A 25,594-nucleotide genomic window follows, 5' to 3' on the forward strand; every position below is an offset into this window, starting at 1 on the left:
CTTGGGCGAGTCATTTATCAGTTCCTTTGTATCTGAGGCAGAGATAGCAGTATGCAGATTTTCTACCATGTGGGGGCTAGTGCCCCTAAACCCCTGTCGTGTTGTTCAACGGTCAGCCGTGTATATATCTTCAAAAGTGTTCATTGAGCACTTTCTGAAAGTACCAGGTGTGTAACTGTTGAAAAATTAGACTAAAATGCATAGAGAGAAAGTTGGAATTATTAAGACAGTAATATTCTTCATATTCCTCTGTATAAAGGTATTTATTAACTTATAATCAGAAAAAAATATATATATATACACTATTGGGGGAAAAGTAGATGAAAAATCATTCTCTCTATGACAGTAACACTAGAAATTGTTTCTAGAGAGTTAAAAAATAATTCTAGGTAACTCATAATTTCTGTGTCGTCATAACATCCTCTGTAGACACTGTCTCCATTGGCCAAACGTGCGGGTCTAAGTGATATTAATAATGATCATTAATTAATAACAACAACAGTGGCTAACATTTTTTATGGGGGGAAGAAAAAGGCATATTGAAGCCATGTTCTAGTTTGGCATATACCTGATCTTAATGGCCTGATATGTTTTTCCCAAACAAATGGACTTGATGTGGCTTTCATATGTCATTTGGTCCAGTTTCATTTTTTTCACACAGCCTGCTTTTGAAGATACTCCTGGGAAAAAGGTGAGTGACTTCTCTTAGTAACCTAGTAGCCCACTTAAAAACCCCTTCTGTTGTTGATCTTCACATTTAGGTTTAATGTACTTAATTAAAATGTAAACTCACTTGCCTTTCGTTTGTACTTAGTGAAAGTAATAAATAGATGAAGGGTTGGCCAGCTGCTGCCTACCACCTGTTTTTGTATGGCCTGAGAACTAAGAATGATTTTTATACTTTTTAATGGCTGATAAAAATCAAAAGACAGATAATATCTCATGACACGTGAAATTTACAAAATTCAAATTCGCACTTTCCATGAATAAAGTTTTTGTTTGTTTGTTTGTTTTTTGCGGTACGTGGGCCTCTGGCTGTTGTGGCCTCTCCCATTGCGGAGCACAGGCTCTGGACGCGCAGGCTCAGTGGCCATGGCTTACGGTCCCAGCCGCTCGGCGGCATGTGGGATCTTCCCGGACCGGGGCACGAACCCGCGCCCCCTGCATCGGCAGGCGGACTCTCAATCACTGTGCCACCAGGGAAGCCCCATGAATAAAGTTTTATTGGAACCTAGCCATGCTCATTAGTGTGCATATTGTCTGTGGTTGCTCTCTCACTACAATAGCAGAGTTGAATAGTTGCTACAGAGAGCTTAAGGCCTGCAAAACCCTGTAATATTTACTGTCTGGCCTTTAACAGGAAACGTTTGCTGACTTCTGTTCTAGATGATATACGTTGTTCACAAATGAATCTTTCGTGTTCGTAAAGGCATTTAAGAAGTCTCAGGTATATATAATTGTTGGCTTTCTAAGCCTCTATATTACATTTTAGTTGTTCTGCCTACTTTTAGAACATTTTTCTTGTTTTTAGCACATTCAGTCCATCAAGTATTTAAGAGCTTAATGTGTGCTAAGCACTTTGGAAGCAGTGAGGAGCTAAAGGTACAGCCCCAAGACTTCTCAGAGTTCACATATTGAGCTTGCTTTTTCTTTTTTTTTTTTTAAAGATCAGTGTGCTGGTATGGTGGGGAAGGGGAACTCTTACAACAAGTGGAGAAGAGGAAGGTTATTGTTACGGGATAAAAAGCAATGCATTTAAATTGCTTCTGGAAGTCTTTGATTCCCTTCCATTAATTCTGCCTGTAGCCTGAATTTAGAGAGTAACATCTAGAAACTTCCTTGAAGTAAAATCTTCCATTTCTTTGGCATAATGTACTCATGTTTGAAAATCCTGCATTTTCTTGTCAGCATTTTTGCTAGGCACAGAGTCAAAATATGGAGTATGTACTGATTCAAATCTTAGAAATATTTAAAAATTTTTTTTTTTGCTGTGGTTACTGTTTAAAGAATGTAGTTCTTTAGTATTACTTATGATACTTTTATCTAAAAGTTGCTAATCCTTCTCTTGCACTTAACTGCAACAGTGATTGTTAAATACTAATAGTGTGTAACTTTGGGGTGGGGATGGGATGAATGATTTGATTGAAAGGGCATGTGACTGAGCTAAACAGACCTGGATATGAGTTTTAACAGAGCAGTTTAATAGCTCTACTCATATTAACTGCTGCTAGTCATTTTTTTCACCTGATGATTTGGGGGAATGTTATCTACTTTATGAGGTTGCTTGGGAAGATTCCATTACTTTGTGATGCAGTTGATTTTTAGAATATCGCCGCTTTAGTAGAATAAGAACTGAATGAAAAATCTGTTAGATTAAATTACTAAAAATAGAAATTTATTGATATAATAAAATGACATTTGCCTAAATATTTTAAAAACCTACAGTAAGTTTGATTTCTTTGCTTTTAGAAAACATTGGTTATTTTTCCTAAGAATGTCTCTTTTTTAAGCAATTTCTTTGTGCCTTGAGGTGCTAATGGTTGGCTGAGTAGTTTCCACATTTCTTTTGCAGAAAGTCCATTTTATAGGCCACTTAGCTTTTATGTTTAGAAACATTTACTTAATGCTGTATATCACTGGCTAACATAGAGTGGGCTAAACGATAGATATTTTCTTGGGCAAATATCATTTCTAATACCGATGTATTATTTCTATACATTTTCTTTGCAAATGCATGCAAAAATGTCTATTAAAAAGTATGCAATGCCTTGCATATTAGATATATGTTGAATTTTTTCTACGTATTCTTTTTAACTTTTAACGGCTTCATAGTAATTCTCTAACCCTCTCAACGTGGATGATTTACAGTAGTCTCCTAACTCTTGTCCCTGCTTTGCTTTTGACCCTCGTGGTCTTTTTTTTCCATATAGACACTAGAGTGAACTTTAAAAATCCTAAATCACAGGTGTTAGTTATTCCAGTGGCTTCCCAGTATGTACCCTTATCCATCTGCTCCCTACCTCTTTTCATGGTTCCCTGATTTCTAGTTATACTGGTGACCTTTCAGTACTGTTTCCCTACAGGTCTTTCCTTCCTTTGCATTGGTTTTCTGCATGGAGTGTTCTGCCCCATCTTCACTTGGCTAGCTCCTCCTTCTGTGCTCCTGTCGCTTCCATCCTCATCACTCACTCTTACATAGTGTAGCCCTCCTCCCCAACTAAGTCACTCTATTCTTACCTTGTTTATTTTCTTCACGGCGGTTCTCACTCTTCAAATTATCTTGTTTTTATTGCTTAACTCTCTAATAGTAGAATGCAGGCTTTCCTAGACGTATGACCTTGACTCTCTCTTATTCACTGTTCCTGCAATGCTAGTAACGTAAAAGATACTTAAATATTTGTTGAAGAGATGAATATACATTCCATTCAATGGACACATTATTTTTTATTCACTCCCTTGTTGATGAGCATTTGGGTAATTTCCAGCTTTTTCTCTGTGAATGCGTCACTGTGCAGCCCCTTGGCATGCTTCTGTCTGTGAATATTCTGCAGAGTACATTTCTATTATAAAATTGGAATTTTTATGTGAAAGTGTTTACACTTATATTTAATGGATAGTGCCAACTTACCATCCAAAAAGTTTCTGCTAGTTTAACTATATCCATCTCAGCAGTCGGTATTATCTTTTCAGTCTTACCAGTCTGATAAGCAGAAATAAATGAGTTTAAACCTTTTGCATATGTTTATTGCTTACTTTCTATTTTTCCTTCAGTGATGGTTCCTGCCCTTTCTCTGCTGTACTTATTGTTTTCTCCTCAGTTCTTTGTGTACTATGGATATTAGCCTTTAATCATATTTCGCTTCTGGTGTCCAATATGTCATTTAAAAAATTACTTTATACATGGTGGTTTTTTGCTTGGGATTTTTAAGGTTTTATGCACACACACAAATTATCCTATCTTTTTGATTTCAGAGTTCCAAGTCATGCTTATGTTGGGCTTCTTACCATGGTTTTATTTCCATATATACCACCCTTGTATAGACCATATTTTATCCCATTGGTATTTTTTTTTAACCTGTAAATATTTGGCATATGTAGGTTTAATTTTAATACAGTAAGAATGAAAAAATGGTATTTTATAAGGAAAAGTCCCTTTCTCCTAATACTATTAATCAAGGAATCCAGCTGTCTCCCACCAGTTGAAATATCACCGTTTACATTTATTAAATTGCTACATTAAGTCTGGGTGCTTACTGATTACTATAGTCTCTTAACCATTCCTACCCCCTATAATGTAATTGTTAATTGTTTTGGCTGTTGTTTTATAATGAATTTTAGTATCTGATAGAATTGGTCCCTTATCGTTATTTTAGTCTTTTTTCTATTATCTTCACACTTCCGTTCCAAATGAATTTAAGAATCATTTTCAGGGGCTTTCCTGGTGGCGCAGTGGTTGGGAGTCCGCCTGCCGATGCAGGGGGCGTGGGTTCGTGCCCCGGTCCGGGAAGATCCCACAACCCACATGCCGTGGAGCGGCTGGGCCCATGAGCCATGGCCGCTGAGCCTATGCGTCCGGAGCCTGTGCCCTGCAATGGAAGAGGCCACAGCAGTGAGGCCTGCGTAACGCCAAAAAAAAAAAAAAAAAAAAAAAAAAGAATCATTTTCACTCCTAAAGAAATCTAACTGAGCATTTTCTTGGGAATACATTGAATTTATAAACTAAGAGAAAACTGGCATCTTTATATAGTACAAAAAAATTCTAGTCAAGGATAAGACAGCTCTCCTTTAATTTTGTATGTACCTTTTTTTGTTGTTTTTATTGTTGCAATTATGAGTGAACTCTTTGTGATTATGTTTTTCTGACTGTCCTAAATGTATATAGGAAACTAGTTTTTATATAATTTAATAACTTTCATTAAAAATTTGGTTGAACTGTGTTTTCTGTGCAGCTTTATCAGACTGTAAAATCCACTTAAAATGGGTATAAAAGTGTCTCTAGAATGTTAAAAAGAGTGTCCTCAGTTTAAAAGTATTTAGCCAGTCATCATTTTGTGAACTTTGAGAAACAGAATTTTCAGTTTCAAGATGTAATGGAAACAGATCCTCCCACATAACTACAACCCCTAGCCTTTTAAAATAGACTTGTATGTAGGCTGTTTAGCTTTTGTGACTGCTACCTTTTCAAGGAGATGGACATGCTTATTTTATTCTCATATTCGAGACTTGAGTGTGTAAGGTTTGGCTGATTTAACAAAAGTTTCTATAAAATATTCATGTTGTTTTTGGTAACTCCATTTTAATGAACTTCAAAAGATTAACATACAAAAGTGTTTTAAAATCATATTTGGAGTTTAAATTATTTTATCTGAAATATTGATGTATGGCTGTTTTCTTATTTTTATTTAGCTATTTTTGCTATGCAGAGTGTAGAGATTAATGTAATAAACACTCATGTACTCACCACCCAGATTAACAGATGTAATTTTGCTGTTTTTTTTTTTTTTTTTTTTTTTTGCGGTACGCGGGCCTCTCACTGTTGTGGCCTCTCCCGTTGCGGAGCACAGGCTCCGGATGCACAGGCTCAGTGGCCATGGCTCCAGCCGCCCCGCGGCATGTGGGATCTTCCCGGACCAGGGCCCGAACCTGTGTCCCCTGCATCGGCAGGCGGACTCTCAACCACTGCACCACCAGGGAAGCCCTTGCTGTTTGTTTGATTAAACACACACACACACACACACACACACACACACACACACACACACACACACACACACACACACACACACACACACACACACACACACACACACACACACACACACACACACACACACACACACACACACACCTAAAGAGTTGAAGCCATCTTTAATATCCTTTTGCATACTATGCCTTTTGTCCCTGAGTATTATGTTGGGTTTTTTTTCAACTTGCATAAAATTATATTTGGAAATTATAAAAATGTGCCTGTGTCGATAAAGGCTATTCTGTATGTATTTTGAAATAGCTGTATTTTAAAATATCAATCTTACATGCACACCAGTGTTCATAGCAGCACTATTCACAATAGCCAAGACACGGAAGCAGCCTAAGTGTCCATCAGTCCATCAGCAGATGAATGGGTAAAGAAGATGTGGGGTGTGTGTGTGTGTGTGTGTGTGTGTGTTTGTGTATATATATATATATATATACACACACACACACACATATACATACACAGTGTGTGCGTGTGTATATGTGTGTGTATATATATATATATATATATATGCATGCAATGGAATATTACTCAACCATAAAAAAGAATGAAATAATGTCATTTGCCACACCATGGATGGACCTAGAGTTTATCATACTAAGTGAAGTAAGTTAGAGAAAGACAGGTATCATATGATATAACTTATATGTGGAATCTAAAAAAATGATACAAATCAACTTATTTACAAAACAGAAACAGACTCACAGAGATAGTTACCAAAGGGGAAAAGGGTTACCAAGGAGGAAAGGGGAGGGGGAGGGATCAGTTAGGAGTATGGTATTAACAGATACATACCACTGTATATAAAACAGATAAAAACAACAAGGGTTTACTGTATAGCACAGGGAGGTTACAATATCTTGTAATAACTTATAATGGAAAAGAATCTGAAGCTGTACACCTGAAATTAACACAATATTTTAAGTCAACTATAGTTAAAAAAAAAAGGAAAATTAAAAGAAAGAAATTAAATTGAAAAAGATCTGTCTTTTTGGTAGCTTATATTAGTATAAGCTGGAGAAAAACAGTTTCTACTTTTTGTAGTAATTTGTTCTTAGAGTGGAAAAAGTGAAAATTTGTCTTAAAACATTTTTTTTTTCCTGACGGATCAGAACTATTTTAGGATTGTGTTTATTGACCAGAGATGCTGTGTGCAGTTACTCATCAGTGAGAGACTAATGATGCATCATACATGTAAAGTATATTGCCATAATTGAATTATTTTAAATAGTAAAATCATATTCTCAGACACATGTAGTTGGTTTAAATATACTATATCAGCGATTATTCAAGTGACTTCTTATGCATGACATATACATGTACTGCATAAAAATGTTAAAAGGACGACATAAAAATCTGGCAAGACAAACGGCTACAAGTCGGGGAAAAAATTAAGCATTCAGTCTTCTCAGAATTTGGAAAAACTTGTAGGGTGGGGTGGTGGTATATACATTAGATGGGTGGACATAGCTATTAAAAGTTGTCCGAGGGCTTCCCTGGTGGCACAGTGGTTGGGAGTACGCCTGCCAATGCAGGGGACACGGGTTCAAGCCCTGGTCCATGAAGGTACCACATCCTGTGGAGCAGCTAAGCCCATGCGCCACAACTACTGAGCCTGCTCTCTAGAGCCCTCAAGCCACAATTACTGAGCCTGTGTGCCACAGCTACTGAAGCCTGCACACCAGAGCCCATGCTCTGCAGCAAGAGAAGCCACCGCAATGAGAAAGAAGCCTGCACGCTGCAACGACTAGTAGCCCTCGTTCCTCACAACTAGAGAAAAGCCCACACACAGCAATGAAGACCCAGCGCAGCCAAAAAAGAAAAAAAAAAATTGTCCAAGATAACAGTTGACGCTTGATAGGCCCTTGGTAAGGTGGTCACTAGTACAATGCCTTCTTTGAAAACTGTATCAATTTATGCTCCATCAGTATTTTGGAGCTATGTATCAAAAGCCTTAAAACTTAAACGTTCTTATTCTTTAACCCAGTAATTGAAGCAGTCCTTAGGTGGAAGGGAGGTGGAAGAAATTAAGAGAACTATTTATATGCAAAGATGTTTTTTCAGTGTTGTTTGAATAGCAAACTAAATAGGAAAGACAAACTAAATATTCAAGAATGGGAGGTGTGGTTAAATTATAGTATAGACCTATGATACAGTACAGATAATATTTGGTAAGGGTCTGCAACACAAGGAATTGGCTTTTATATTTTTATATTTAAAAAAAACACCTAACAGTAAATTTTTTTTTTTTTTTTTTTTTTTCCCCCGGTACGCGGGCCTCTCACTGTTGTGGCCTCTCCCGTTGCGGAGTACAGGCTCCGGACGCACAGGCTCAGCGGCCACGGCTCACGGGCCCAGCTGCTCCGCGGCATGTGGGATCCTCCCGGACCAGGGCACGAACCCGTGTCCCCTGCCTCGGCAGGCGGACTCTCAACTACTGCGCCACCAGGGAAGCCCCTCCTAACAGTAAATTTAACAGAATACCAAATACAACGTCATTATTATGGGAATGCCAAAGGAAAATACCATTTTATACTAAGCATATATTATTTTATGGATGAGGTAGAAGAGACACTAAAATGAAAGAAGGAAAATGATCAGGAACATCCTAATTTTCCCTAGCCGCAGACAGTTCAGATTTCTAATGGCCATTTTTGTACCTACATATTTAAAGATAATACCAGGAGTATCAATCTAGGTGTTTCAGAGGAGCGCAAGTGTCATTAAATGTTTGTTTTTTATTGCCCAGTTTGGGGAAGACCCCTCCCAGGACATGGACTGACTCTCTCTCTCTCTCTCTCTCTCTCTCTCTCTTTCTCTTTCTCTTTCTCTCTTTCTCTCTCTCTCTCTCTCTCTCTCTCACACACACACACACACAGCTGAGGAGTAAAAGCAGAAAGGAAACTGGAGTAAGTTGTGACTTAAAAGTGTTAATGTTGAATAAAAAGTGCTGAGACAGGAAGATTTGAGGAGACTATAAGTTTTTAAATGGCAAGGTATTAGTAGTGACAGTTAATAAAAATGCATATGTATGTGCTTTTAGATTTACAAAATAGACTTTAGTAAGAACTTTTTTTCTGATTCCTGAGAGTATATCAAGTTTTTCGTGCACTTTCTTACTAGATTCTTGGAAAAGTTAATTGTTAGCATGAACAGCCAGTAATCTATTATAAACTGGTTTTATAATCTGTTTTATAGCAAAGTTACTTCTAGTTAGTAGTACTCAAACTTTGAAATCCAAGGTAATTAAGATAATTTTGTGTTGATGGGTGATATCTATATTGTGTCAAGATTTCTCATGTAGATTTTGACTGAAGGCCACTTAAAATACAAAAGGTGAAGTAGAGCCCCCCAACAATCATTTTGAAGTTAGCTCTAAGGCTAATCTTTTATAATAATGTTGTGGTATGTAAGAAAATATCGTTACTTTTTATAGCTACATAATGTACTAATGTATGTAATTTATGTATGTAATTTACTTTAAAATCATTCTGTAGGAAGGCATCAGTATGGCACAATATTAATAATTGTTAAGTATAGGTGATGTGTGCATTATAAAGTTGTGTCCACTTTTCTGCATATTAGAAAAATTTCATAAGAAAAAAGAAAAACCTAGCATGCTTAAGTAGTCTTGTTAGAAAAGCTGAAGGAAAAATTACTCATAGTAATACTTTGAATAAGGTACGGTGTAGGATGAACTTTCTCCTTAGATTGAAATTATATGTAATGGATATATATTTTTCTAAACCTTATAGAGTTTAAGTCAGAAATAGATGAATTTTGAGGTGTTCTTTACAAAATATATAATTGGAAAAGAGTATATGTTAAGCAAAAGGAGAAAAATAAAAGGAAGTGTGCATGTATCCATTACCTCATTAGACTGGATAAGTTGGTGATCCCCCAGCACCCTGTTTCTTTGTCAGAGCACCACTGGGTGGTGATAAAGCTGTCAGGACACACAGCATTCTAAATGTAGTCTATAGTTGTGGTCACTTGCATCTGGGAACATTTAGTACTTCATTTTTTTTTTTTTTTAATCATTATACTCCCTTTATCTTGATTGGTACATAGTGGGCTTTTCCTCATTTTTGTTTCTTATAATTCTTTTTGAAGTTGGAGCTTTGATCCCCTGAGTTGATCCTCTTGTTTCTTCTCTTGTATTCTGTGTGTCTTTCTCCTTTATCCTCTAGGAGTTTTTCTCAATTTCAGTTATCTATTGAACTTTTTATTTATTCTCTCCAATTTTTATGAGGGCAATAAAGTGAAACATTCTGTTTCCCTCCCCACCTTACCCCGATTTTAAAGTTTTGTTTCTGTTTCTCTGGAGTCTGGTTTTCCTTAAGTCTTTGATAAGCCTTAGTTAATTAGGAGCTCTAGGCCCTTAATGTATGGCAGGGGGTAGTAGAGGAGAGCCAGCCCTTGGGCTGAAAGCTCTGCCAAGAGGAAGAATAAGGAAAGCTTTCCTTTGGGGCAAGATTCTGCCGTAGTTCTCTGGATAGGAAATTCAATTTCTTCAGTAAATATTTCTCAAATTTTAGGTAAATTTGGATTTGTCTGCAGATCAGTGTAGGGGTGAGTTGGTATATACTGCTGCTTATGTAGATCCCCATTTTCATTCCTACTTTTTACTTCTTTACTTGCTGATTGACACTTGGCCTCCCTCACTTCAGAGGGTTGCCGTGAAGAGCAAGAATAATTTTTATGTATGTTGCATAAGTTTGAAAGTGCTATAAAAAAATAATAGTACTAAGACGTCCCCAACATGCAAGTAGATATTGTAAGTTTGGAACATGAACTTGCTTTTTTCCATAAAATCATTATAATCTTGGTCAAGTTACTAGGTCAGCCCACATAAGTAGATTTTACCCAGTAATATGGCTAATATGTTTTGTCTTTGTCTCAACAAGGAAAAAAACACTGTATTTTTTTTTCCTTGATGCCAGGTACATCAAAGCACTTGTTAAACAGCTGCACCTGTAGATGTGACTAGTTGGTTTTTGAGTCCTGTGGCATTGGCCAGAGGAGAAGCTCAGTGTAAAACATGTTTTAAGTCCCCTTCCCTGGAAATATATTGGGAGCTGGAGTGGGGAACCCATTTTTCAGAGGGGTGGAGAAATGGTTAAATAGCCATTCTCAAAGATAGGCAGAAGATGCGAAGTAAAATACAGCCATCAGTGGACAGAGAACCTGGGTTTCTTCCATCATAGTATTTCTCAGCATATGGTCTGCAGATCACTTTCTGCATCCTTAGAACGTTCATTAAAAGTGCAGGTTTCTACACACCCCTTCCCATCCTATTGAATCGAAACAGTAAACACATAATCCTACTTAGTACATGATTTTAAAATATAAGTTTCTTGTTGACAGGAATCACCTTTGTTATTTTCTGTCCTTCACTTTGCCTTGTAAGTAAATCGTCAGTTGTTCCTACTGTGGACGATAAAACAATTGTGTCCACAACTCTTGTCAGCTTTAGGTGTCAAGTGATCTTCGTGGTTATAAAAATCTAGTTTTGGAAGAGCAAATCCAGGAATAATCAACACATGCTTCCTTTACATAGAGAAAATAGGACTTCAGAGTACAGTTTCCAACTGCATTGTATTAAACACATTTAAACTTTTTTGGACACTGATAGAAAACACAGTTCACACTTAAATATCTTAGTCCACGTTGGTAATTTACATCTAATTTTTAATTTGTAGTGCAAGAGGAACTTGTTTGGGGCAAACTATGTAATAAAGGAAGTTTTGTTATTAGGAATATCTAGAGACCATGAGCCCTTAAACTGGTCTCATTTGCAAATAGCTCCCTGTGTAATTCAGTGTTTTCCTGAATATTACACAATAATGCCAAAATGCAGACATAAATTAGATGCTAAGATTTTTAAATATATATGTGAATGATTTTTACATTGATCAAAGCATTCACTTGTATTTATAATAAATCATTGCTATAAAATTGAACTTAGAAAAGTTTGATTAAAATGGTGCTTTTAATTTGTGTTGCAAACTTTAATTTGAGAAGTAATTTTACTTCTTAGTACAAAATCTGAAATCTACTGTTCTGATCCAGTCACCACACATAAAATACCTTATGAAGTTATTTTAGATGGCATTGTATTATATCAGAAAAGAAAACAGGGCTTCCCTGGTGGCGCAGTGGTTGAGAATCTGCCTGCTAATGCGGGGGACACGGGTTCGAGCCCTGGTCTGGGAGGATCCCACATGCCGCGGAGCGGCTGGGCCCGTGAGCCGCAACTGCTGAGCCTGCGCGTCTGGAACCTGTGCTACACAACAAGGGAGCCCGCGATAGTGAGGGGCCCGCGCACCGCGATGAAGACTGGCCCCACTTGCCACAACTAGAGAAAGCCCTCGCACAGAAACGAAGACCCAAAACAGCAAAAATAAATAAATCAATTAATAAAAACTCCTACCCCCAACATCTTCTTTAAAAAAAAAAAAAAAAGAAAAGAAAAAGAAAAGAAAACAGTAACAATTGACCCGTTAAATGAAAATTTGGTGTTTTTTTTTTTAAATTTGGTGTTTTTAAAATCCCACTGGACGTCTATTGTCCAAAGAAGCCCTATGAATTTTTCAGTGAAAGAAATTAAAAAGGGAGAGGAGAGGACTTTTGGAACTCAAGGAGGAGTTGATTTTGAATAGCTTTTTTCCCCTCCCTGGCTTTCATTAGTAGAGTGCTTATGCTTTCTTTGTCATCTTCAGTAATTTTGCTTTTTTGACATCCTGTTTATCTGTAATTTATATTTCTCCTGAAAAGAGGTGCTTGTTAAAGAGAAGTTTTCACTTAGAAGTTTGGCAATGATAGAGCTGTGGTTGAAGTGTTTGGAGGAGACCATGAGGTCCGTGTTTCACTATATCACATGGTAAAAGACGACTTGGGGCTTTTTGTGGATGTAGTCCATGATGTTTGACAGGCCATCCTAGTGACTTACGAGTATTAAAGTCAAACAATTTTAAATCCTAATGACTTTGATTAATTCTTTTAGGGTCTCTGAAGTACACCATACTACGGTTTTGAAAGTCTTGCGTGGACAATGGCTACCCAAGGTTTGTATCATAGTCTTTAGTTACTGAATTGGGGCTCTGCTTCATTGCCATTAACCCAGTCTGGCTCAGATTCCCCTGCTTTCCTCTCTCCCTGCTTACTTGTCAGGCTACCTTTTGCTCCATTTTCTGCTCACTCCTCCTAATGGCTTGGTGAAATAGCAAACAAGCCACCAGCAGGAATCTAGGCTGGATGACTGCTTCTGGAGCCTGGCTGCAGTACCATTCTTCACTGATTCAGTGAGTAACTGTTAGGTGGTCTCCTAAGAGTACAGAGTTTTCATCACTGAGCTGATCCTGGCCATCATTCTCTTATCCTTGGCTGTCTTTCAGACTTGACTTTATTTCTAAAAAGATTTCAGTGAGTCATATCGTAGATTTTTATTTTCTAATTAAGGTAACATTTCCCTGGTAGTAATACTAGTGCTGTTTGATTTTTATAGCTGACTTGATGGAGCTGGACATGGCCATGGAGCCAGACAGAAAAGCAGCTGTTAGTCACTGGCAGCAACAATCTTACCTGGACTCTGGAATCCATTCTGGTGCCACTACCACAGCTCCTTCTCTGAGTGGTAAAGGCAATCCTGAGGAAGAGGATGTGGATACCACCCAAGTCCTGTATGAGTGGGAGCAGGGATTTTCTCAGTCCTTCACTCAAGAACAAGTAGCTGGTAAGAGTATTATTGCCTTACTGAAAGTCAGAATGCAGTTTTGAGAATTAAATAGTTATTCTAATAAAAGTTAGTGTGTAATAGCTTAAATAAAATGGTGTGGTAAAGAGAAGGGAGTGATTGCAATATCACCTTGACTGTTGAGGATAGCAAATACTTGGTGAATGCTGAGCTGTGGATAGTGAGTGTTGAATTTACCTTTTCCAGATATCGATGGACAGTATGCAATGACTCGAGCTCAGAGGGTACGAGCTGCTATGTTCCCTGAGACATTAGATGAGGGCATGCAGATCCCATCTACACAGTTTGATGCCGCTCATCCCACTAATGTCCAGCGTCTGGCTGAACCATCACAGATGCTGAAACATGCAGTTGTAAATTTGATTAACTATCAAGATGATGCAGAACTTGCCACACGTGCAATCCCTGAATTGACAAAACTGCTAAATGATGAAGACCAGGTAAGTAGTGACATGGCTAGCTTTTTAATCTGCTTTGAAGGAAACTCCCAAGGAAGTAGTCTTATAATATCTACCCAGTATCAGTATTTGAAAACTGGAAAATGACGTCTCTTAATTCCTGTACATTATAGGTGGTGGTTAATAAGGCTGCAGTTATGGTCCATCAGCTTTCTAAAAAGGAAGCTTCCAGACACGCCATCATGCGTTCTCCTCAGATGGTGTCTGCTATTGTACGCACCATGCAGAATACAAATGATGTGGAAACGGCTCGCTGTACTGCTGGGACCTTACACAATCTTTCCCATCATCGTGAGGGCTTGCTGGCCATCTTTAAGTCTGGGGGCATTCCTGCCCTGGTGAAGATGCTTGGGTAAGAAAACATGGTCAGAATGCTCCAAGCTCAGAAGGAGAAGAGTGCAATCACAACATTTCTGATGAGACTTTTTTCTTCTTCCCAGTTCACCAGTGGATTCTGTATTGTTTTATGCCATTACAACTCTCCACAACCTTTTATTGCATCAGGAAGGAGCTAAAATGGCAGTGCGTTTAGCTGGCGGGCTGCAGAAAATGGTTGCCTTGCTCAACAAAACAAATGTTAAATTCTTGGCTATTACAACAGACTGCCTTCAGATTTTAGCTTATGGCAATCAAGAAAGCAAGGTAAAAGAATTGTACTGAACGTGGTTGTCATGGAGCATGGGAGACCCCCAATGTCATGTCCTTCTATGGATTTTGGCAAATTCATTGTATGCCTCACCCTTTGTATGTATCCTAGAAAAGTTGGACATCTCTATTTCTTTAAATATTTGAGTTGTCAGTATGTAATGCACTAATGCTAGGTGATAGGGATATAGCATGCAAGCTTCTCTTAAAGCTTTTATTCTTGGGTGGAAGAGAGACACTGAAATAATACCCTAATTACTATTTAATTCGTGTGTTAGGAGGAAGTAAAGGGGCTATGAGAGCATGTAAATGAACCAGACCCTCTTTTGAGGGTTCAAGCAGATTTCTTGGAGAAAGTGATAGTTGAGTTTAGCTCTTGAGGATAAGATGGGATTGATTAAAGGTGAATGAGTTAGGGAGAGGAAATGGCATCTTTGACAGTTCTGCTGAGGGAGGAGCAGGGCAAGGTTTGGAAATTCAAGAAATGCAAAGAGTAAGGAAGAGGAAGTGTGTGAGGTGAGACTGTTGAGATAGGGCAGATCCTGCAGGGCTTAGTGGAACATGTTAAAAGAATAATGGGAAACAGTTTTTAGCAGAGGCCTGAAGTGATGAGATGTGTTTTCAGATCGGGGTAGAGTCAGGAGGTGGGGGTGTGCGGGGGAGTAAAGGGCAAGAATGACTATTTTATGCTGTCTCTTTTTGATGTGGATATGATTAGGAATAGCAAAGAGCCAGATCATTAAGAGTTTTTAAGTGCCCATTCTGGTTCACATTTTCAGTCAACATTGGCTTTGATGTAACTTATGTATCTGGGCATTACTGTTTCATACCAACATGGTGTTTGGTTGTTTTTGTTTTTCCTTTTACTATGATCGTGTGGGAAGAAGAAAACTGGGCCAGAGTTTATATATTTTTGGGAGGACTGGGGTGCATGAATTTGAGTGAAATGTTGTACAAGGAGGGGTTAAATAGGGCCCCAGTATGGGGGTCTAGCTAATGACGACCAGGAATATATTTAAGTCATTAAGCTGGCTGAAATTCTTGTATAATAAAATAGGTTGGTAATAGTAGCTTTTCTCAGGCATTTGATCAAGATTCCATGAATAACAATATATATGCATCTTTCTAGCTGATAATTTTGGCTAGTGGTGGACCTCAAGCTTTAGTGAATATAATGAGGACCTACACCTATGAGAAACTACTGTGGACCACAAGCAGAGTACTGAAGGTGCTCTCTGTCTGCTCTAGTAATAAGCCAGCTATTGTAGAAGCTGGTAAGTATACTTGTCAATTCTGGGTTCTCATGTTTGCAGCACGTGTAGTTCTAATTAGATTACCTTTCTTAGGAAAAGGGTGATAGAACTGACGTTAACAGGCTGAAAGTAGATGGTCCTATTCAGTTTGAAGCCAAAGTTGCATTCAGACAAAGTGTATGTTCTGCTAGACACCTTCTTTGGTGCTATGCAAGCCTAGTTTAGGCAGTGTTCATATTACCCATCAAAAATGATGGCTGGAGCTTCCCTGGTGGTGCAGTGCTTGAGAGTCCGCCTGCCGATGCAGGGGACACGGGTTTGTGCCCCGGTCCGGGAAGATCCCACATGCTGCGGAGCGGCTGGTCCCGTGAGCCACAGCTGCTGAGCCTGCACGTCTGGAGCCTGTGCTCCGCAACGGGAGAGGTCACAACGGTGAGAGGCCCGCGTACCGCAAAAAAAAAAAAAAAAAAAGATGGCTAATACTTGGCTTGATAGCAGCTATTCCAGAAATACCTGGAATGTGTGCAACAAATACAGATTTTTAGACTTATTTAATCAGAATCCCTGGAGTGTTGAGGTGACAAGAGAGTCAGTAGGCAGCTGGAAATGTATGGGACTGGAGGCCTAGGAATCTTGATTTTTAGAAGTTCCCTAGGTTATTCTGATGCTCATTTGTTTATTCTGAAAATATTCAGCCCCTGTGTTTCAAGCACTGTAATAAGCACATGGTATACAATGGATAACAAAATAGGTATGGTCCCTGTATTTATTCTTATAGGTGGTGAAGGTGACAAAAATATGCAAAAAGATGGAGTGATCACATTGGAATGAATGTTACAAGAGAAATGAACAGCAAGCAAATAGTGATACAGAATTAATGGGGAGGGAAGGGGCTTCCTTGAGAGGGGGAGATGTTAAGTGAAATTGCAGAATGAGAAGGTGTAAGCTATATGAGAAGGATTAAGTGCCTTCCAGATGGTCCTGAAGGTAGGAAAGAAATTGTTGAGTTCTAGGTGCCGAAGAGAAAGTCTGTGTAACTAGAACCTAGTGAGTAAATGGGATGAATAGCTCAGGATGAGGGTAATGAGCTAGAGCCAGGCAGGGCTATATTGTGCAGGAGTTTCTAGGTCCCTGGAAGATGTTTATTCATGCTTTATTCCAGCTTTGGAAACACAGGTGTAGAATGCTTAGGTCAATTTGAAATACTAGGTGGGATCCAAATCCTAAAGGGCTCCTGAAGGTTATGCTAAAGCATTTGGTCTTTATCTTTCTTTTTTTTAAAAAATTAATTATTTTTGGCTGCGTTGGGTCTTCGTTGCTGTGCGTGGGCTTTCTCTAGTTGCGGCGAGCAGGGGCTACTCGTCCTTGCGGTGTGTGGGCTTCTCATTGCGGTGGCTTCTCTTGTTGCGGAGCACGGGCTTTGGGCGCGTGGGCTTCAGCAGTTGTGGTGCAAGGGCTCAGTAGTTGTAGCTCACGGGCTCTAGAGCACAGGCTCAGTAGTTGTGGCGCACAGGCTTAGTTGCTCTATGGCATGTGGGATCTTCCTGGACCAGGGCTTCAACCCGTGTCCCCTGCATTGGCAGGCAGATTCTTAACCACTGCACCACCAGGGAAGTCCCTGGTCTTTATCTTATAATGAGAAGCTATTGATGGCTGTTGAGCAGTGGCACAGCATCACAGTGAGGTGTTGGGAATATTAATACTAGCATCGTATGACAGTTCGAATGACCAAAGGCAAGCAGACCAGGCCACTGGGATGTGTTACAGGCTTCTAGGAATAAAGTCATTAGATATTAAAAATACATAGCAAAGGATGAATGTTATTTGAGTTGACATATTCAAAGTGACTAAAGATCAGTAGGTAGCTGGCAATGTATGCTACTGGAATGCAAGGGAAGACTGGGCTGGGATAGAGATTTGGGAGTTGCCCTCTTAGTGTATATGAGTAAGGGCTACAGGGAAGAGGCGGGGGTGCCTCTAAGCCATCTGCACCGGACTTTTACCCTGGGCATGCTGAATCAGAATGTGTGTGTTTAAGTCTCGCAGGCTATTCTGAGAGGCATCTGGAACTAAGATCCACTCTCTTAACAGTGGAGGGAGGGAATGAGATCTGAGGGGAATCAAGTCTTTTTTTTCTAAATATAATTTTAATTTTTTTTAAAAAATTATTTATTTATTTGGTTGCGCCAGGTCTTAGTTGCGGCACGTGGGATCTTCGTTGTGGTGTCAGGGATCTTTTAGTTGGGGCATGCGGGGTCTTTAGTTGCGGCATGTGAACTCTTAGTTGTGGCATGTGGGATCTAGTTCCCTGACCAGGGATCGAACCTGGGCCCCCTGCATAGGGAGCATGGAGTCTTAGCCACTGGACCACCAGGGAAGTAGCATCAGCCTTGTGCTCTCTGTTAGCAGCTGGAGCTACTGTGAGGAATGAACGAGATAGGGATGATATTGTCTTACTGTAGGGGTGGTAGGCTAAATTATAGTTGTGATAAATGCTGTGAAGGGAAAAGTACAGGGTGCCGTGAGAATTATAGCAGGTAGACCTAACCTAATTGAGGAAATAAAGCAGACCTGAAAAGATAAACAAGGAGACAAGGGAAAGTACATCCTACTGCATTTAGAAGTGATGTCGGTAGCAGAGAGATGGTAAAGTTAAGCCAGTGTGTGGGGAGTTGAGCTTCCATTTAGACTCCTCTGCCAGCGTAAACGTCCTTCATTAGGGTCCGAAAATGATGGAAGGTTGTGAAACTTGGAAGCACATCTTTTGAGTCAGTGTCTTTTATACAGTCCGAGACATTAAGCATTCTGGTGCCTTCTTTTTGGATTGTTCTCACCCCATGAGTTTACATAACTCCTTCAGGTCTTTGCTCAGATGTCACCCTCACACTTAGGTGACCTAATTACCCTACTTAAAAATGTAGCCCCCTCCTTTGTCTTGTGTTATGTTTTTTGTAGCACTTAACACCATTTGACACACTGTATAGTTTTAGTTTACTAGTTGTGTATTTGTTTATTGTCTGCCTCCAAGTAGACCATGAGCTCTGTGAAGGTAGGAATTTTAGACTGTTCTGCTCACTGGTATAGCTCCAACTCAAAACAGGGCCTGGTATTAAATATTTTTGAAATAATTGGATGAAGGAAATAAGTAATAGGAATATTACCTACAGGGGGACTGTGGAGAGAATGAAGGCTTTTTCCACACAGGGGAGGAACAATAGATATTTGACAGAAATTGTCACTAGGTGAGATGAACTGGAAGAGAAAGGGAAACTGAGCAGCATTGTAGAAAATGAAAGGAAATAAAGGACTTCGATGGAGGGGATAAGCTTCGGCAATAAAGAGGGACACCTTCTAAGACTAGAGAAGACACTTTGTACTGATACGACTTGTGAGCTAATAGCCATCGCCTTAGATATTTTTAAATCTTTTTAGGTGGAATGCAAGCTTTAGGACTTCACCTGACAGATCCAAGTCAACGTCTTGTTCAGAATTGTCTTTGGACTCTGAGGAATCTTTCAGATGCTGCAACTAAACAGGTAAATTCTGAGTAAACTGGTGCCTTAATGAAAAGAGTCAAGCTGAATATGTCCTGAGCGTCTGTTTTCATCTCCATAGGAAGGGATGGAAGGTCTTCTTGGGACCCTTGTTCAGCTTCTGGGCTCAGATGATATAAATGTGGTCACCTGCGCAGCTGGAATTCTTTCTAATCTCACTTGCAATAATTACAAGAACAAGATGATGGTGTGCCAAGTGGGTGGTATAGAGGCTCTTGTGCGTACTGTCCTTCGTGCTGGTGACAGGGAGGATATCACTGAGCCTGCCATCTGTGCTCTTCGTCATCTGACCAGCCGACACCAGGAAGCTGAGATGGCCCAGAATGCTGTTCGCCTTCACTATGGACTGCCAGTTGTGGTTAAACTCCTACATCCACCATCCCATTGGCCTCTGATCAAGGTAAATTGTCAGTGAAAGTAGAAGGTTGCAGAATTGAAAATGAACTGCCTCTGACTATTATTAGATGGCTGTCTAGGCACCGGGCATTGGTAAGTAGGAGTTGTATGCTTTAGTAAATAGGAAATATGTCTGGGATGGAGGTGAGGGTTTGAAGTGTTTCTGTAGTCAGTTTTACTTTCAAGTGATTGTGATAGATGTAGTGTGTTAGGAATTTTAGGGTAAGAAAATGGTTTTGTTGAGTTGTTTGCCAGTTCTTTACTCTTCCTTCTTTTCTGCAGGCTACCGTTGGACTGATTCGAAATCTTGCCCTTTGTCCCGCAAATCACGCACCTTTGCGTGAGCAGGGTGCCATTCCACGACTAGTTCAGTTGCTGGTTCGTGCACATCAGGATACCCAGCGCCGTACATCTATGGGTGGAACACAGCAGCAGTTTGTGGTAGGTGAATCTTAATAGTGACATCTGGCTATTTAAAAGGAATGCAAAAATCCATAAGATTCTGAACTACTGAGGTCATTGGCTCCCTCCATCCTCCTGCCTGCCTGAAGGGCTGCTTGCTATTGACTAAAAAAACTGACGTGTCTCTGTGGCTGCATAGAAGATAAGAAGGAGTAATGTGGCCCCTAGTGGTATGTCCTTTGACATGTCCTTAACATCGTTGCCTCCTCAATCGTACAATGGGGGTGTGGAGTGTGATTTACTGCTTTGGGGTCTCATTTAATCCATACAAAAGGTTCACATCCTTAGGAAGTAGCAGAGCCATAATTTGAATCCAAGTCTGTCTGATTTCAGAGTCTCTTATCCCCCACTGCAGTTCTACCTATAAATGTTTAACGTACCTTTTACTAGCTCTTCCAAGAGTGGTTTAAAACTATTTCCCTCGACTTAACGAATGCCAACAAATTACAAGACTAAGTAGTAGCATTTCTGGGATCTTTACCTATAATCTTAGCCTGACACTTTGATGTCAAGTTTGCAGTCTTAAAACTAGCTTCATTACAAGTATCTAAAGACACTTCTGATTCCTCAGAATGTGTTTTAAGACTCAGACCTTCAAAGATTCTCTCGTATTTAATCAGGTTACTTTAGAGAACAAGACTTTACAAGAACAGATCTTGAGACTCTGATTGCTAGTTGTGATATGGATGCACTCATTAGGAGGCTTTGCCTTTCTCTATTCATTACTTTTGGTGTTGGCCTGTCTCCATGAGGTGGCTTAATAGAATGCAAAGGGTACCTTTTAAAATCTCTCTAGGAAGAAAGGAGCTTTTGTGTCCTTATAAAAATGAAGTTGAATATAAAAGCTGCCGCAAGTAGCAGAATTATGACCTTTTAAAAAACTCAGATAGAGGGAAAGGAGATTGTAGTTATATTTTGCAAAAGCTAACTTCCTTCTCCCGTATAGGCTATCAGTTGAATAGTCTTGGAGGGGGTGAGTGGATTTTCTACTGGCAGCTCAGTAGAATTTTAGCAGTTGGTGATAAAACTTTGCTAAGTTTTCACCAAATACACATAGATGTACAAAGATAGAGGGAGCATCTGAGGGAAAACACTGACATAGTCTGCACGTTACTTTCCCATCTTTGTGTATCTTTTCTTTATATATCCCTTTACCCAGAGTGATTGGTGCCCTGACTGTAAGAAAGTTATCTTTGGGATTCAGAGGTATATTGAAGCTGTGCTTTGCTGTGCACAGTACCGTGATGGGGGAGGGGTGCTGCTTGGAATTAGTGCTGACAAGAGGCCACTTTCAGAAAGTGACATTCAACTGAATGGAGTCCACCTTCATTCCTGAACTAATTAATTGCAAATTCGGGGGAACTTTGGGTTTATAATGTGAATAATCTAGTAATTGCTACTCAGAACAGAAAGCCTTTCAAGTATATAAACTTTAGAGAGGACAATGCCCTATTTATTAACCATATTTCTTTTGGTAGGAGGGGGTCCGCATGGAAGAAATAGTTGAAGGTTGTACTGGAGCCCTTCACATCCTAGCTCGGGATGTTCACAACCGAATTGTTATCAGAGGCCTAAATACCATTCCATTGTTTGTGCAGGTATGTTGCTTTTAAGTGAGGTGTTCTAGATTCTGTGTGTCAGTAGAATTTCAGGATTTTAAAGATAAGCAAAATATCAGGAAATTAGAGACCAAAATAGGGGCACCAGCATTTAATTTTTCATCTACTATCACCATTTCTAAAATGGCAGTACTGCCCATGCTTCCTGTTCAAAGTATAAAAAATAGAATCTCAGTGTGTCATGTCCTTTTAGTTGAATACATTTATGAAAAATTCCCTTCGTTTTTCTTGGGCAGTAGAAGGAGAAACACTGGGACTAGAACCTCAAGAAAGGAAGGAGACTTTCTACTCCACCTTTAGGGTTGCTCAGTTTTGAAGGGACGAAAGCTGGTCTGGGCTGCTAGAGCACAGGCCTCCAGCCACCTCTGGGTCTTCCAAGTTTTAGCTTGAATAAAACTCTGAAGAAAAGGTTCATAGCTAAAAATGCTCTAGAAAACCATCGCTCCTGAGCATCACTCAAGAACATAAATTTAGAGTTTATGATTTAATACAAGCAGTACAAATACCGCTTACACTCTGAATTGGGAATGTTTACAGTGCAGTGGGTGCTTGTCATGTTTTAACTTTAGGCTTAATTAGGTTTTGGGTGTATGTTTTCTCCTTAGCTGCTTTATTCTCCCATTGAAAACATCCAAAGAGTAGCTGCAGGGGTCCTCTGTGAACTTGCTCAGGACAAGGAGGCTGCAGAAGCTATTGAAGCTGAGGGAGCCACAGCTCCTCTGACAGAATTACTTCATTCTAGGAATGAAGGCGTGGGTAAGTAGGAAAGGAACCAGAGCCTTTAGCTTGTGTACAGTGACCCCCAGCTTCTCCTCAAGGACCTTTATTCCATCCTTCTCCCAGCAACATATGCAGCTGCTGTTTTGTTCCGAATGTCTGAGGACAAGCCACAGGATTATAAGAAACGGCTTTCGGTTGAGCTGACCAGTTCTCTCTTCAGAACGGAGCCAATGGCTTGGAATGAGGTAGGCAGCGTGAGCACGTTTATTTGGCTGTTTGCTAGAGCAGGTATAAGGCCGTTTGTGGTTTCCTCTCAAACCACTCAGTACACGTTCATTTGCACTGACTGTGTCCTTGGCTTGAATATTCATTCTTTACACTCTTTTAGCAACTGCTGTGAGGAAAAACTACAGCTTTAAAAACAGCCTATTCAGAACAAACAAGTTAGAATTTCCAAGGGAGACAGATGAAAAAGTTAGCAGATTAAAGAACATTTTTCAAAAGGTTGTTAGGAAAGAGGCAGTCTATTAACCACTGTTAGTTGGAGGTCGGTTTATCAGTACTTCTTAAAAAATGCTCAATTTTTCACCTACTTTTCTACTTGAATTTCTATTAATTTTGTTCAGTATTTGTCCTCAGTACAGTTGTTCATTGAAACAGTAGAACCACCCTAAAAGTTTTTTCAATTATGGTACATAGTCATAAAGTGAATTATATTTGTTGAATGAAAGGAGAAAGATCCTGTATATTGTTAGGTGGAAAAAAAATAAAGCAAACTGCCCAACAGTGAGTAGTATGTTAGTTGGCTGTTTAATAGGCAATCTTAATATGTTCCATCTTGAGCTCTGAACTTCCTCACCCACTCCCTTTCTCCAGACCTCTCCTCTCACAGTTAATGGCAACTTTGTTCTTCTAGCTGCGCAGGCTCTAAAAGTCTTTTCATATAACATATCCTGTCAGCAGCTCCTTTTGGGGGTAGACACTTTGCCTGTTTTGTTTCCTGTTATATTTCTAGCACCAGGAACAGTGCCTCGCACATAGTAAGTACTTAATAATGTATACTTGTGGAAAGAATAAATTAGTATTTTTAATACTGTGTGCAATGGGAAAACATGTTTCTCTAGGTATCTCTAGGTATCTTTGAAGGGTAGAGTTTGAAGTATTTCTGTATTGTATACATCTGTATTTCAAAATAATTCTGCATTTTCTAAGTATTTCTATAATGTTTGAGTTCTTTATTCTTTTCATAATCTGAAAATAAGTATGTTTTCAAAATATTGGATAGTATGCTTTGAGTTGAGAATTTTCATTTTGCTTCTTTGCTTTATACCTGTTTATCTAGACTGCTGATCTTGGACTTGATATCGGTGCCCAGGGAGAACCCCTTGGATATCGCCAGGATGGTATGTGTCTCACATTTCTTGATTATCTCCAGATCAAGCTAAAGGTCCAAAGCTTTATCAAAAGAGCTGGTTTGCTCATCTGGGAAACCAGTGTTGGCAGGAAAGTAGTGGTAGCAATTAAAGGCAGTTCTTAAATTCTAGAGTCAGCAACAGTATCTTTATTGGAGCACAGGGAATTCTGAGCCACACACTGAGCAAGCAGTAGGATCACACCAATAAATATGTGTCACTACTGCTAGGCCTCCGCAGTGCAGTGCAGGATGTTACAAGTCGCCTGGCTTTTTATTCAGTTTTTTTTGTTCAGAGAACCCATAATACCTGTGTCTACAACCCACCCAGGAAGTGAGAGTATGGAAACTTCTGTCCCCAAGCTCAGCTCTGGGACGGGTATTTACATAGTTAGCTTTGCAGAAAACTCTAAAAATACAATTCAAACCTGGGTAGTGGCGAGTGGAGCATAATTAGGGGTAGACCACTAACAGCTGTAACTATTCATCTTAAATTTATAATCTTACCTGGTTTTTCCTAGTTAACCACTAAAGCTTATAAGCTTCTTACCTTTCACAGGTACATGTAAATGTTAACCCTTAATACAAAACATATAAAGGTTTCATTGGAAACTGGCACGTTTTCTTTTGTGGGTGTCGCCTGGACTTTCTAACAAACAGATTAGTTGCCAGACCTCCTTGTTATTGCCTTCACCTCCTGCCATGACTCCTTGATGCCTAGGTGTCACACACAGTAGATTGCTTGCTGCTGCTCCCCCCTCAGGAACCTGTCCCTGCCTGGGTAAATGCCAGAGGCTCAGGACTAGAACCTGCTGGTCTGCCTCTGGTGGAAACAGGCTTTGTGTGGCCTCGTGGGTGGCCTGGCACTGGCACTTAGCTGAAGAAAGCCAGACGCTGAAGAGGTTAGAAAGCAGCGCTTTCTGACAAGCTTGCTGCCCTTGGATGTCCCTAACCTTAGAAAGCAGCGCTTTCTGACAAGCTTGCTGCCCTTGGATGTCCCTAACCTTAGTGTTCACTTCTATGTCTTCTCTCTCTCTCTCTCCCTTACCCATTTCGTTGCTACCCCTGACTCTCCTAGATCCCAGCTATCGTTCTTTTCACTCTGGTGGATACGGCCAGGATGCCTTGGGTATGGACCCCATGATGGAGCATGAGATGGGCGGCCACCACCCTGGTGCTGACTATCCAGTTGATGGGCTGCCAGATCTGGGGCATGCCCAGGACCTCATGGATGGGCTGCCTCCAGGTGACAGCAATCAGCTGGCCTGGTTTGATACTGACCTGTAATCATCCTTTAGGTAAGAAGTTAAAAAAGCCAGTTTGGGTAAAATACTTTTACTCTGCCTACAGAACTTCAGAAAGACTTGGTTGGTAGGGTGGGAGTGGTTTAGGCCTATTTGTAAATCTGCCACAAAAAAAGATACATTGAAAGGAGATGTCTTGGAACATGTGAATGTTCTCAGATTTCTGGTTTGTTAACGTGGTCACGTGTGGAAGTTATTAACTTTAATGTTTTTTGCCACAGCTTTTGCAACTTAATACTCAAATGAGTAACATTTGCTGTT

At 39.7% G+C, this 25,594-nt stretch overlaps 1 protein-coding gene and 1 non-coding gene across 5 annotated transcripts in view; one reads left to right on the forward strand and one right to left on the reverse strand.

Annotated features, from left to right (window-relative positions):
- Positions 1-25,594, forward strand: part of CTNNB1 (catenin beta 1) — a 45,093-nt gene that overhangs the window by 16,758 nt on the left and 2,741 nt on the right. For all 4 annotated transcript variants that reach the window (XM_049693614.1, XM_033401990.2, XM_004277860.4 and 1 more), the window contains exons 2-15: positions 12,762-12,822; positions 13,263-13,490; positions 13,698-13,951; positions 14,083-14,321; positions 14,410-14,611; positions 15,744-15,888; positions 19,300-19,403; positions 19,483-19,821; positions 20,100-20,258; positions 21,758-21,877; positions 22,504-22,654; positions 22,742-22,863; positions 23,961-24,021; positions 25,108-25,327. In XM_049693614.1, coding sequence (XP_049549571.1) covers positions 12,810-12,822; positions 13,263-13,490; positions 13,698-13,951; positions 14,083-14,321; positions 14,410-14,611; positions 15,744-15,888; positions 19,300-19,403; positions 19,483-19,821; positions 20,100-20,258; positions 21,758-21,877; positions 22,504-22,654; positions 22,742-22,863; positions 23,961-24,021; positions 25,108-25,316 — 2,346 coding nt within the window. In that variant the 5' untranslated portion in view covers positions 12,762-12,809 and the 3' untranslated portion in view covers positions 25,317-25,327. The remainder of the gene's footprint in view (positions 1-12,761; positions 12,823-13,262; positions 13,491-13,697; positions 13,952-14,082; positions 14,322-14,409; positions 14,612-15,743; positions 15,889-19,299; positions 19,404-19,482; positions 19,822-20,099; positions 20,259-21,757; positions 21,878-22,503; positions 22,655-22,741; positions 22,864-23,960; positions 24,022-25,107; positions 25,328-25,594) is intronic.
- TRNAR-CCU (transfer RNA arginine (anticodon CCU)) lies at positions 18,172-18,244 on the reverse strand. The gene has a single exon. It is a non-coding gene; the product is annotated as a tRNA-Arg (tRNA).

This window comes from Orcinus orca, chromosome 10, assembly GCF_937001465.1.
Source record: "Orcinus orca chromosome 10, mOrcOrc1.1, whole genome shotgun sequence".
Lineage (NCBI taxonomy): Eukaryota > Metazoa > Chordata > Mammalia > Artiodactyla > Delphinidae > Orcinus > Orcinus orca.